Genomic DNA, 14,923 nt, shown 5'->3' on the forward strand with positions numbered 1-14,923 from the left:
GCTAATTACAAACGACTGCATCAGTGATGGAGAGGCTGATTAGCATGAGTAAACATTAGAGTCGGCTCCATCATTATCAGCTATAATAACAGCACTCACTAATCCAAGGCTAGAGCCTCACCTGGCAGACGTGGAGAAGACTGACGGTTCATCTAATGTGCTCCTTGCTCCTTCCCTTCTCCTCACTAGTCATGCGTGATAGTGAATACATGGGAGAGTTGCCTCTGGCATCATAACACACTGAATGTGGAAGATTTGCAGATCGCACTGTAATGACTGGCAGTCGAGCGTGTTTACAATAAGGATGGAAATGACTGTAAGATTGCTGGGACTGACTATGGTACACTTCTCATGAGGATGGTAATTACTGTGTTGCCAGCAAGGTGTCATTTTTGTCTTTGAAAGGAAGGGAGTGGCATCATATTTTGCTTGTAAACAACCACCAGTTCCTGAGCTACGATGGTGTGAAATTCCTTTCTGGGCTAATATAGCCAGTGGCCTTTGGTGTTCCTGAAGGAAAAATGTATTTTTATTTCTTTGTCTGAGGAGAACAGAATCTCAATACTGGGCCTAAATCCCCAACCATTCTTCTTAAAACTTATTTACTTAAAACCTCTGACATTCACCTATGTTTTCTTTTTGGGTTTTGCTCAATTTACAAGGACAATGGGATCCATCATTATAAGAGCAGAGAGGTGAACAAAACACATTATGGGGGGCTCTGAGTGGTCCAGCGGATTAAGGTGCTGTCACTATGACCCTATGTTCGCTGGTTCGAATCCCAGGTCATGCTGCCTGCCATCGGCAGCTGGTGTTCAAGAGAGCACAATTGGATTGATGTTTCCATGTGGGTAGATGGCTTCTGCTCTGGTTTGCTTCACAACACTTGGCACGGGCTGGCATGGGTGCTGTCCTCAGAGCGCATTGGCAGTTCAAAAACAGGCATGTGCTTGTGTCAGTCCTCACCTTACCAGTGTCAGGAGTATTCCATGTGATAGGGGGAAAGTACTGCTGAGTGTGTTGGTTCATTGGCTTTCTAAAACTGGGGAGAAAACAAAAACATCATTAATCTAACATAGACGTCCCCTTAGAAGAAAATTCTACTCTTTGGGAATTCTTTGGGATTTTGGTGAATGTTGCCCATTGTAAACCCCCCTTAAGAGAGAAGAAAAGAGCCACATGAGCATTTAACTGTGGGCAGTTCTGGAGGTCTCTTTTTCTACTCGTCTACACTGATGGACAGCTAAACGTTTTCAGAGATGTAGAAGAGAGCAAAATAAGACATGATGAAATCTTACAATTTTCATATATGAGTATGATTCAGCTGAGGCTGAGGTGAGATCAGCCTGACCAATAAGAGTTAACCCACCAGTGAGACCATGTTGTTATTTTGTAAGTGTAAAAGGATGTTTCCCAGGAGTCAAATTTCAGAAACAGGAGAGGATTTTTTGAATATGTACACTATTTGGACAAAAGTATTGGGACACCTGTTGATTTATTGTTTCTTCTAAAATCAAGGGTATTAAAAAAGAGTTTATCCAGCTTTTGTTGGAGTAACTACTGTCTCTACTGATCAGGTAAGGCTTTCTACTAGATTTTGGATGTTGGAGGAATGCATTAATTAGAACAGATCCACAAATATTTGGCCATATAGTGTATCCCGTGTCTTTGGCCTTACTCTTCTAATGTGTTGTTTGTTGTTTGAAGGGAGTAATAGTTCGATTATTGCTCAATGTAGTGGTTTTCTGTATAAGTCTAAAACAGTTTGAAAAGCACATATCCTTCCATTTAGATGATATACAGGAACAACAATACACAAATGAGGCATATTAATGCAAGACTGAATCTAGTGCAGGCAGTTCATTCACATTAAAAAGGAGCTGTGAAATTGTGAAATACACTATGATATAGAATTAGCCTTTAGACAAAAAAAAGTGCTTGAATGGATGGCATATTTTTGTGTGTAACTTGATCTTCAGCCCTTAGTCTTTTAAGCAGGTAGTCCATAGAAACTGCCACACAGAAAACAGGTGTTTGAATGCAAAGCTGAATGAAATGCCTCTGATTCGGATGCCGTTCACATAAAGAGAAGTGATCCTCATTCCTTCCCCGAGGTGCCTGTTTGTCAATGTCAGACAAACGACCGAAAGTCAAGTCCATCAAGGCTGGAGCAATTGAACCTTGGAGAGATGAGGTTTCCTCAGCCCAACCTCGGCCTCCCTGACCAGATGGTCCACAGACAAACCCTCAGCCCGGGGTCTGATAGATGATTTGGTTTGATGCGGTTATGCTCCCATAATTGCTGAAATGAGCTGACAGTGATTGGGGTGTGATTTGTTTAGGTGGAACTAAAGAATGGGGGCGCAGCTTGTGGCAGGCTGCTGGCGGCCATTCTGCTGGATGGGAGGGGGTGGAGAGGTGGATGAAGAGGTAAGAAAGGGGGATATAATTGAACGTTGGGGGTGTGTTTGCCTTAGCAAGGCTCACTTGAAGTGTTTGCCCTTGTTGTGGCTAAGGTTTGATTCTGCCGCATGAATACTAATCTCGGAGAGACGGTGGAGGTTTGACGTCTGGGAGAGCAGTGCAGTTGAATCATTTTGAGGCACTTTTTTATTGTTTAGAGTCTTAAGAATGGTAATTTTCTTCAGAAAAGAGACAATTTACTGCAAAACTGTGAATTCCTCGGTCACTAAAGAAAATAGTATGTATATAAGTTAAGGTCTTTGGCGAAGGCCCCATCATCGGCCCAGGTCTTGTAACATCTGGACCCTCGCAGATCTTGCCGTAAGTGGTTGGCAGGGGCGGAGCTCACCCCCTGGGCAACCAGACGGAACCAAACTTGAGGCCGTGGGGAGCAAGGAGGAGATGAGTATATCTGCAGAGCCGCAGTACTGCACTTTTTAGCTCCTCACCATCAGCGCAGATATGATGTCACTAAGCATTGGCTTAGTATGCTATTTTTCCTGTTAATTTTAAAGTATAAAATTAGCTTGGACCAGACCAATTCCAGGTTTTCCTTAAAAAAAATTATATTAAGAAAAAAAAAAAATAATAATTTGTATATAAATATATATACAAAGTATATAAAAGTATATAATAAATTTGTAATTTGCACAGCAGGCATTGTAACGTGAACACTTCCTAGTGTTTACTAGTTTATGGTCATTCACTGAAGCAGGAGCCAACTTCAGTCAGCGAATAAGAGGCTGTGAATAAGAAGCCAAACTAGTTGGAAACTGTAAATGAGAAACTTACTCTAGCACTACCATTTCCTTTACTAAAGAACCCTTTAAGAACCTTCTTTATCCATCCTTTTTAAGAGCGAAGGAGTTCAGCAAAGTAAAATAAGCCAAAACTGGAGCCAAATAAGCCAATAGGAGCAAGCTAATAAACTACAACAGCTCTGATACATCAGCCAACAGAAGCCTGTGCCAGCCACTATTAGAATTAGAGTGATGAGGGGAGAGAGCGCCACCTTCCCAACACGAGAGAGCATGACCAATTATAGTCTCTAGGGCTTCGGCTGCTGATGGCAAGGCAGCATGATTCAAACTTGCAATCTTATGGCCAATCTGGGGGGGAGGGTTTGCTATTTTTGCTGCTCATTTCCATCAATTGACTTTTACAAATGTTTTATGTCATTTCCTGTGAAAATCTGTAGCATACGTGCATAAGCATGTGGTCAGCTCAAGAGTATGCAGCTGACCACATGGTCAAAATCTTCTGGAGGAAAGTCATATTGGTAAAGGTGAGGCATTCAACCCCAAGAACACTGTACCAACTGTTAAGCTTGGTGAAGGTAGCATCATGATCTGGGGCTGTTTTGCTGCCAGTGGAACTGGTACATTGCACAAGGTGGATGGAAAAGTGAAGGAGGACTACCTCAGAGCCTTTAAGCACCCTTAAACCATCAGCTAGATGGTTGAAATGTGGTCACTGCTGTCCTCTAGCAAGACAGTGACCCTGAACACATAGAAGGTCGTTGTGGAATGGATAAATCAGGCTAACATGAAGCTTTTGGAATGGCTTTTCCAAAGTTCTGACAACTGATCTATCGAAAATGTGTAGACTGTGCTTAAATGTCAGGTTCAGGGCAGGAAAACAACACATTTAATTGAATTCCACCAGTTTTGCCAATACAAGTGGTCAGATATCCAACCGGAAATCTGCCAGAAGCTTATTGTTGATGGTTATCAAAAGCATCTGGTCAAGGTGCAACTTGCTAAGGGACATTTACCCAAGTATGTAGGTGCTGTATATACATTGTAACCCAGAACAATACCAGCTCTAAATAATACTGTCTTGGCATTCATGTCCACGATGAGTTTGTATAATCTTCTGACCACAACTATACATAACCACTGTTATGTTCAAACAACACTTCACTGCAAATCTGGTCTTGATTCAGCATCCAGCACTCATGTCATATGTTTTTAGGGTCTCAGTAATGCCATCATCAGTGTGTGTTGTTGGACACATAAAGACACTGGCTCAGGTTTATAGCCATCATCTCTCCTGAGACTGGTCCTTATGCCCCGGCTGTCATGAACCTGTGGTATTTTGTATTTTTATCAATGCTAAGTTAATGAGAAAACGGACGATGTCCTCCCAGTGTGGATGGGGCTGATAGGGGCGGGCCTCATAAGTTACAGCTCTTAATCCCACCCCCCAACATACACACACACTCCCTCAGCCTTGAGTAAACACCCGCTCTTATTTTTTTAATTAAAGTAAATCCGCTTTCAGCCGATATTTCGCACCCGACAGGGCCTCCAGCTCCTGAGGAAGATACAGAGATACAGTGATACAGTGGATAGATTTAGAGTGGAGGAATAAAGGACAAGGGGAGGGAGGCAGTGATAGCGCTGGTGGGGACAGTCTGCAGCCTTTTCCCTGTCTGTGTGTTGTTTATGAATGTGTAGGGTTGCATTCTCTCCAGGACACCACCTGGATCTTTTTACACTTTTTCATTTGTTTACAGCACATAAACACTAGCGAATGCTTTCCAGACTGGAATGCGACTTCTAGGCCCATGCACAAGGACATAAATATTGTTTAACGTGCTTTTCCTCTGCAGATAAACCCAGAGAGGCATTCTGTTTTCAGCTCTCCATGTGTTTATGTGCGGTACTTCTCAGCGGTGTGCCTTTTTTCTCTTAGTTCTTTATGCCTTATATTAGTTTATGGCAGAAACTTCAAGAAAGGCATTAGCTTATGGTGCTATGCACTGCATTTGTTAGTGATGAATGCTACCAAGAGGCTCTGAGTTTTTCAGCTGTGCACTTTTTCTCTATTTCATGCTTAATGGGAGAACTTTAGGTTTTGTCAAGGATGTACTATTTACAGCTTAACTCTGTAACTCTTAATGGCTGTGTCTGAAACGTAATAAATGCTGCCTTCTCAGGCAGAATTCGAAGGCAGGAAGATACAGAGTCATGCCCAAATCGAATGTTTGTATCAAATGCTGCCTGCTAAGGTACCTTCATCTTGCCGATTTGTGAAGGCAGGGTAGATTTACCCTTTTGCCTTGTTTGTTTTAGTACAATTTTATGTCTTAAAAGAAATGTCTTGGTCCCTTAACTCTTGTTTTCCTCCATGACTCTGCTTTGTTTACCACTTTAGACTCAGCACTGACTCCAGCTTCAGCTCCAACTACTGAGGCAGGCAGCAAAAGAAGAAATCATTTAACATATGTTCCTTTGACAGTGCATTTGATTATTATTATTATTATTATTATTATTATTATTATTATTATACAAGGACAAATACAATGCTTTTAAAAATATTTAAGCTACAATCACCAGGTACACTATATGTCCAATGTTTGTGGACATCCCTTCTAATGAATGTATTCAGCTACTTTAAGTTGCACCCTTTGCTGCTACAGATGTGATATAGCTTACAGCTTGTCCCTGTAGAGAAGTATTATCAACAGAAAAAAAGGATGCTCCAGAGCCTAATACCAGGCATGGGCAAGAGGGGGTATGAAGCCCCCCAGCATTGAGCTGTGGATCAGGAGAACTGTGTTCTCTGTTTGGGATGAGATGGGAAGTTGGAGATGAGATGGGGTGGTGATCATCATCCAACATCCTGACCTCACTGATACTTGAGTCATTGAATGCAATCAAATCCTCACAGCAATGCGCCTTCAAAGTCTAGTAGAAAGTAGTAGTTCTTCCCTGGTCAGTAGAGACAGCTACTCCAGCAAAAGTAGGATCAGCTCTTTTTAATACTCTTGATTTCAGAAGAAACAGTGAGTGAGCAGGTGCCCCATATAGTGTATGTCTGAAGAAGTAAAGGTTGAGGCATTCAACTCTAAGAAACTGTGCCAGCTGTTAAGCCGGGTGGCGGTAGTGTCAAGCACTGGAGCTGTTGTATTGCCTGAACTCTCCGTCTCAATATTTACCTCAGTGCATTTGTTATGTGTGTTTTAATGGAATTTCATGGTAAGTCTTGGTCCCTTAACTCATTTTTTTCATCCATGATTCTGCTTTGTTTACCACTTTAGACTCAGCCCTGACTCCAGCCTCAGTTTACAGCTTCGACCCCCACTGTTAGCTACTGAGGCAGGCAGCAAAAGAATAAATCATTTAATATGCATTCCTCAGACAGTGCATTTGAATATCAAGACAAATCACTTTATTTTTGCCCCTTGCCGACTGCATGCACTGCTGGTGTTGCAGTGAGAAAGATATGCGAGCTTTAGCAAACAAACAAAGAAGAGGGTTGAAAAAGCAAATTACGACCAGGCCCACTCCTGACATTTGACTGAATTTATGTAATGATCATAACTCAAAACTCATAACTCATCATTTTACATGACCATCTCCCATCCTTTTTTATCCATATGAATAAAACAGGCTGTTTCTGCTATTGTGTCTTTAATATTCGGACAGGATTGGTTTTATGTGCAGTCGTCTGTAATGTTTATGACTTCTTTCCACAGGATAATCCTGGTATTAAAGACAGGGATGGGACCATCTACTTAATTGTCGCATTGCCGTTACATCAGACTTGCATATGCAGTACTACACAGCTGATTATCAGAGTTGGGCGGGATCTACTTTTTTCATACCGTCATACCGCCTCAAAATAATACCGCGTTTCGATGTATTGCCCACTCACTAAGGTAGCTTTGCTTAGCTAGCTTGGCTACAGCTCCACCGAGTATCGGACAGACCAATGCTGCTGCTGCCGACACAAGTGTTGACCATAAAAACATTTTAAGCAATTAATCAATAGTTTATTTTTGTCTGCTCCAGACAGTTCTATTCTATTGGCAATACTTCTCTTGACAGACTAGACAAGCTGTGTATGTGTGTGAGTGTGTGTGTGTGTGTGTGTGCATTTGCACATCTGTGTCGGCAATGGGTGCAACCTAAAGCAGCTAAATGAATTTATTAGAAGGGGTGTCCACAAACATTTGACAAAAACAATGTATTAAAAGAGTCTGTCTTTACAGTATAGTAACCTGTGTGGACTGGGGAAGTCAATCACGTATCTCTACTGCAAAAATGATTCTTCATGATATCAAAAGTGGTTCTATGACATCCCTCAGAATTATTTGAAGAAGTTTGTGTATGTGTGTGGCGTAGAAGTGGGACATGTCTTTTTCTTTGAGTGTCTGTTTTGAATGATTTTTAAGAGCTGTTTTCAGATGCCTTTGATGTCAGACATCACTTGAAGGAGGGGTATTCCAGAGAAGAAGACCCTGATACTGTAGTGAGAAATGCCTGTACAGGTTCAGCGAGGACATCTGAGGAATCAGGGTTTATTTGATGATGCCCCCCCCCCCTTCACCACCACCACCTCTTCTTTAATCAGCTTCCCTGCCTTTAGGTTTACCAGCATTGACTCATTTTTCACTGTAAGTTCAAAGCCGTCATTTGTAGCAGTTCGCTCTAATTTATGCCTTTCTTATTTTGCTTTCACATGAAATAACCTGATGTCATATAAGAAATGTGAAAACACATTTATGGCAAGAGAAAGCCATGCAAATGAACATTATCTGACACATCAGACACATTTTGGCTCAGGTTTGGCTCACTTTCAGAATTCATAGATTTACAATCATGTAAATCTATGAGGACATCCCATTAAAACCTTTGTCTTTATTAACATATTTAAACACATGGATGTTTGATCTTCATTTTAACAATTTTGAGAGATAATTGTTGCTATTTCCCCCTTTGGCTCAAAAGACCTCAGTAGTAATCGTCAACTCCTCGTTTCCTACTCCTCCATGCAGAAATCTTTCAGCTCTGTCATATTTCAGCTTCAGTTTTTGTTCAGGTGGTCTCACATTTCTCTCAGGCAGCCTCTGATACAAAGAGATGGGTTATGTAATAACTTATTTTTGGGAGAAGTACCACGCCCTGAGCTCCACCCCTTCATTTCCTAGGCCCTGTATATCCTCCCCTGCCCCCTTCACGTCTGTGATGAACAACTTTGCACCCACCACCACCCCGTCTCCTGCCATCTTCTTCCATGCATTCAGTTTTATGTAATGGTTGAGGGGGGGGGGGGGGTTGTTTCAGCTTTGCACACCAGCTCCAAAGCTGTGCTCTGAACTCCAGCCCAAATGTTCTCTGAGTTCGCTTCCCTTCTCAGCCATTCCAGGGCGTGGTCCACATTTTCAAAAGAATTCATAGTGGATTCTATGATGGAGGGGTGCTGGCAGGGATTTTGGGCTCCCTGAAAGATATTACACTGGGCCCCATAATGCTAACAATTCATTCAAATAAATGTCCTTACATTTCCCCTCTATATGGTGCCCCCGCCCAGAACATGACACTTCAATCTCCATGCTTCATAGTTACTCTGGGGTTCTTGTGTTCAATTGCTGTGTTGTGCCCAAATAATTCAACAATGGGTTAATCTGTCCAAGGCACAGTAATGCAGACGTCCTGGTCAACCTGATTTCAAATGTCCAGATGTTTTAATACATTTAAAAGACAAAGGAGTGACTTAATTATGTCACATGACTGAATGTGCCTGTGTGTTTAAATTAGATCCCTGACCCTGTATTATTATTTAGATTTATGCAGATTCAGTCTTGGGTAAATGTGAATATTGGGGAACTGTTAACACTACAGTAGCAAATACACAGATTACCTACACTGTACATATTTACACCTTTACACAGAGCCGAGACATCAGTGCAAACACAGCAAAGTGCAGAAGATAGCATCAGCTCAAACATACAGTGGTGGTATGTGGGGGATGTGAGGTATTGTGGTTAGTGTGAACCCAGTAATCTATGCAGAAACAATGGTGTGTGGTATATGTGCTATCGTTTATAGGGCAAATTCTGTCTTATTGTCCATTTCGAGAGAGTGGGAGCCCACTTTGAGGAAGGTGAATATATGCACATTATTATTTCACTGAAATGTAGGTTTGTGGGTATTTACATTACTAGATTACTGTGCTGTTTTGCCTTACATGTCTGTAATGGTCTTCATAACAACACTGGCCCAGGTTCTATTGGCTGTGGTCTAAACCTGCAGTACCAATGTTGACCATTAAGGGGAGCTGATGTTTCATCCACGAGGGGGTGAGAGTGGCTAGAAACCTGATGCAAGTGCTCTGAGGGAAGCAGACAAGTGCTCACGTTCAGCAAAGCTCCTGTCCTTCCTGCTTGACCCATCAGGCACCTCCTATCACCCTCTTATCATAAATCTAAAGGCCTGAATGTAAAGTACATGACTCAGAGGAGTTAACAGAGAGCGAATCTCAAAGTGGCTCAGTTTTGTTCATTAGGAGAGAGTCAGATCATCTTCAGTCACCTTTGTTTGACGCTTTAGTGTTTGACATTTTATGTGAGAGTCAGTTATTCTGTGCTAAACAACAATGAAAAAACAGTGGAATTAAAGTGAACTGCTACAAATGATGGAAATACGGGTCAGTGCTTATGAACCAAAGACCCTCAGAGAGGCTGTTTAAAAAAGAGCCCAGAACATAAAGCCTGATTTACATCCAAGTCTCAGTATCCAGAGTAACTTCTCATTCCAGGCAGTAAATAATGACACATCGAGCAACGGCATGCAGTTCCTATAGTGTATAAATATTTTATAGTCAGTATGAACTGAACGCATTCCCTCCAGAATTACTGTTGTGTGCTAATATTAGCATGTAAATTGGTTCCTCAAGTCAGTAAATGAGATTTTGTGTGTGTGTGTGTGTGTATGTGTGTGTGAGACAAAAGAAACAGTCATTTCTGCTCTTTCATTTACTCCCATAGACCCTCAAAGTCGTTGGGATGTGTCATTATCGGCCAAATCCCCAAATATGGGATTCCTGGTTGTAGCAGTTTTTCTCTAAGGGACCAGTGCAAGCCATTTTCATAAATTGCTGCTGTCGCACCATTGGGTAAACAAGACCCTTCCTATGTATACACCCCCCCTTTAAATGTCACATGATCTGATGTTATTATGGAGTTGTTGTCACTACATCCATGCTATAAGCAAGAAAACAGTCCAGGACATGAAAGTAACCCTAGTATTAACCTTCAGCAATATTATGAAACACCAGCTACTCACACTGCTGCCTATTACTATAGCTGTATAACTATATAGTCAAAAGGGCCAGCTGTGGCCTAAAGTTTTGGGACTGGAAGATCAGACTTGAGGTCGGGCCATCGGTTCCATCCCCTGGAGTGGCAAGAAGTAGGGTGCTCCTTCGCAGCTCATAGCTGGGGTGCACTTGACCAAGGCACCTAACACACAGTTGCTCCCTGGTCACTGAGAGGTGGTTGCACATGGCTCCAGGTGCCCCTGTAGTCATTAATGTGTGCCCACTGCCAAGGATGACTCCATGACCCCGTAATTGAGATAACTCTGTGCTGTTCATGGGGGAAATGTACACAGAGCATACTCGCCAGAGAGACTACACTACACTGCAATTACAGTCGTAATAAGTGTAATAAGTCCTGGATGTGAATTGGAATTAATTAAATAAAGTTTATGATAGATAAAAAGCATTTCACTGGTATTTCCTTGGGCTACAGACGTCTAAATTATTAAAATAATAATAATAATAATATTAATAAAATGTAAACGTCACCAATTCTGAAGCAAGTACAGCTAAACTGGTTTAAATAACATTTCACATCCAACCTACAGAAGTTGAAATAAAGTTGGAGGGCTAAAACAGTGTGCGTAAAGAGTAAACAGGACCACTGTAATCTGCTCACTCTTTAATGTGGCTCCTGAGCGAGCCACCAGCACTCCCTCCCTCCTTCTCCTCCTCCGTCCCTCCTCCTCCTCCTCCTCCACCACCACGGCTGGGCTGGGAGAGGAGGCTGCTGCTTCAGAGTTAGATCTCTGTGCGCCCAGCCCTGCCTGCTCTCCGTCGGTGCGTTAGCCGAGCAGCACGGGGCTTGGGGCGGACTGAGTGGAGCGGAGCGGAGCGTGTCTCTGTCTGTGTGAGTGTCAGTACGCGCCCCGTGGAGGCACAGTTTGGGTCCGTGTGGTCCTGGAGGAGATCGGTGAGGTACTAAAGGAGTGTGTGAAGGGAAAGGAGGAAAGAAGGAGAGTTTACACCCCGGACACGCGGAGCTCGCGGCGGAGGAGTGGAAGGAGCTGCGCGCGTTTGGATCTTGGATTGGGTTGTTTTTGGACACCAGTTCAGACGCTGTGTGCTGGTCGTTCTGGCGCACTGGGACTCTGACTGTTTTGGGTTTTTTTGACATACTGGGCGGTGTGTGTTAGACGTAATAACACGCTGGAGCAGTGTGTTAGGCTTCATAATACAATTTGACGTTGTGTGTTTGGCTCTAATTGGCGTTGTAACACTTTGGCTGGCGTTAAGACACACGGGACGGTGTGTTTGCCAGTCTAACACAGTGTATGTTTTGGGCTGTATCTGTGCTGGACTTTCTAATACCCTGGTCTGTACACTGCCTGACTTGTCCTGTCACACCGGACTGTGCGTGTGGAGTTCCTTGGCGCTCCTGCCTCCGCTATGACCCCACTGAAGGCGCTCGCACCCCGGTGGGCTTCAGCGAGACCCTGAGCCACAGAGAAAGCGCAAGAGAGGAATAGAGAGAGGGAGAGAAGAGAGAAAGAGGAGAGTTCCCTCAGCTGAGGAGCTGAGGGTCGACGCTGAACGCAGGAGAGCCGTGGATGTGCGCTGGGGCAGGATGGGTCCACTAGCGTGGCTCTTCTTCTGTGGATTACTGCACTTTCAGGCTGATGGTAAGTTTTAAGGGACTTTGAGCTTATTCAGGCTTATTTTGGAACTTTGAGGGCGTTTTTGGTCCTTGTACTGCCTTTTTTGGGGAATTGAGGAAATTTAAGGCTTATACTGGTGGGTTTGAACGTGGCTTTCACACCCAGAACTTGCCTCTGAGATGTTAGGGTGTTTGGATATTGCTGCAGAACCAGCAAACTGAATGGCTTCATTCATTTGATGGAGATGAAACTTTACAAATCTCAACAAAATGATGCTTTTTGCCCATTTTGGTTTCTTTATTTGTCTTTTTAGACTTTTTAAGCCTAACATAATCTAAAACTGCAGTGTGGCTTCCAGTAGTAATAAGTCCACAGATGGAGATGGCTGGTTATATGGAAGATTTCCATTGGAAAAGGATGTCACTGGTAAAGCTGAGTGAACTGTGGTGGCAGCCAGTTGCGCGGGCAGATGTTCATCCTCAGCCGGACCTTCACCACACACACACACACACACACACACCTGTCTATATTTAGCCGGTCAGAAATATGACCAGGATGACCAGAGTTGCTATATGATTATTTTTGGAAAATGCTTAAATATGATGGTTCTTCACTGGTTCTTGGCTTTTAAGACATTTAATAGGTGTAGAAACTTCTCAATATCTGGTTCTGTAAACTTCCACATCTCATACAGAAAAGGTTCTGTCCATTAAAACCTGCTTAAAGGGAATCAGCCATTCAGATGCTTCAAAGAACCCTTGATGGAAGCTTTATTTATTTTTATGAATGAATATCCCATAGACTTTTATAGCAAAAACGTGCAGCAAAGGTGCCGATATTTGAGGCGGAATATCCTGAAATACTGAACCACTGACTGCAGTGTGTTGAGGGTGCTGAGCTGCTGTTTGGGTGGTGTGGTCTCCACCCCACTTCTGCACTGCTACTACATTCAGATCATATTCTACAGTCACAAAAGCTCCAGTCAGAAGGTTGGATATGGATAAATCATGGACCATGGACATGGTCTTTGAGCGGTGCCATAGAAGAACCACATGTAGTACCATTAAGAACCGTGTTTTTAATAGAACAGAATAAATTCATTGTGGAAACAAACATCACATCAATTAAGGGTTCTCCAAACCTTCAAAGGGTTCCTTTTACTCACCTTCTGTTGCACACATGGTCCTTCATGGAACAAAAAGTGGTTCTTCTATAGCATCGCTCAAAGAACCTCTTGATGCACCTTCATATTTAAGATTGTATGGTATGTTTATTAATGCTAAGGTCTGGGATTGTACTGTATGTTAATAGTGGTGAATTACTTCTGGTGTAAATTATGACATATTCTCACATTCTTGTGCAGGAATGATGTTTTTCCTTTATATGTAGATATGCAGTAACCGGACACAATGGTGCAACCTGTGTAGCTTCACACCTGAGCCTTTTAGTACAGTATTTATGCAGCGAAGTTGTAGTTTTGCCTCTAAATGAAATACATAGTCATGTTTTAAGAGGGCTAATAGGAAGCTTTCAATGAAGAGGGCTTCATTTCCATCTCTTTATTCATTGGCTGTGAATGAGATTTGCTTTATTTGCCCAGGAAAATGCAGCTAATTCAGTTCATGTTAGGCACTGTTTGCCAGTGTTTGTGTGTTGAGCAGAGGGGAAAAAGCCTTAAGCATGTTATAGTGGCTTGTGGAGGATAGAGGCAGGCTTGAGCCATGCATCTACAGAAGGGTTGCAATGGTTTGAGGTTTTAATGATATGATACGGTATGATGTCTGAAAATACCACGGTTTTACAGCATCACCAAACACCGTGTGCAGTATTTCACAATTCTCCTGCTTCTTCTTCTTATTATCAGATATAATGACCCTCAAAGGAACAACATATATGTTTGTTTGTTTTTTTGATTGGACAAATGCTTCACAATAGGTCTTTTTTAACCTGTTTTATAAGGAAGTGTTAATCTCCCTTTTGATTATAAAACAAACAAATAAATAAGAAATTGGACATGGAGGTTGGATGTGAGGTGGAGCTTTTTTTGGACGATTTCATGTCTACATAAAGATTAGATTTATTATAGATTCGCCTGATGATTGTTTTCTCCATTATTTCTGGAAAAGCTCTGGCAGTAGTAAGGCAGTGGTTGGATTCTCGATCAGGCAGTTTTTTTTTAATTCAGGTATTAAGCAAATGTACACAGTAGAGTAGTATTACCATCAATTTCCACACCATGGTAAACCTTAAAACTGGTATACCTTCTGCACCCCTGATCTCCATTCACATTTTAGTTTTAGTTATTTTTTCGACCGGTCTTACCAGTCGCCCTCTTTCTCTCTCTCTCTCTTGCTCTGTTGCTCTCTCTCACTCTGTCTCATTCCTGTTCTCTCTCTCTCTCTCTCTCTCTCTCTCTCTCTCTCTCTAATTCCCTCACTGTATCCCCCTCCCTCCCTGCTTTTCTCTTACTCCGTCTCTCTCTCGTCCATCTCTCTCGTTCTCTTGCTTATATATTCTCTGTCACCCTGTCTTTCTCTCTCTCACTTTCTCTCTCTCATCTGGTCTCATTCTCTTCTCATCTCTCCCTTTCTCCCTTTCTCTCCTTCTCTCCTATCTCTCTCTCTCTCTCTCTCTCTCTCTCTCTCTCTCTCTCTCTCTCTCTCTCTCTCTCTTTCACCTTCCCCTTTCTGTCCTATGTCTCTCCTTCACTTGCTTATACAGTCTCTCTCGCTCTCTCTGTCTGTCTCTCTCTC

At 42.5% G+C, this 14,923-nt stretch overlaps 1 protein-coding gene across 8 annotated transcripts in view; it reads left to right on the forward strand.

Annotated features, from left to right (window-relative positions):
• Positions 1-14,923, forward strand: part of robo2 (roundabout, axon guidance receptor, homolog 2 (Drosophila)) — a 573,599-nt gene that overhangs the window by 308,756 nt on the left and 249,920 nt on the right. The window contains exon 1 of one of the 8 annotated variants that reach the window (XM_072691594.1): positions 11,309-12,194. The exons of the other annotated variants lie outside the window; for them this stretch is intronic. Within the exon in view, the coding sequence (XP_072547695.1) occupies positions 12,140-12,194 (55 nt within the window). The 5' untranslated portion in view covers positions 11,309-12,139. Of the gene's footprint in view, positions 1-11,308; positions 12,195-14,923 lie in introns of those variants that run through there. 8 annotated transcript variants of the gene reach the window in all.

This window comes from Salminus brasiliensis, chromosome 11, assembly GCF_030463535.1.
Source record: "Salminus brasiliensis chromosome 11, fSalBra1.hap2, whole genome shotgun sequence".
Taxonomy (NCBI): domain Eukaryota; kingdom Metazoa; phylum Chordata; class Actinopteri; order Characiformes; family Bryconidae; genus Salminus; species Salminus brasiliensis.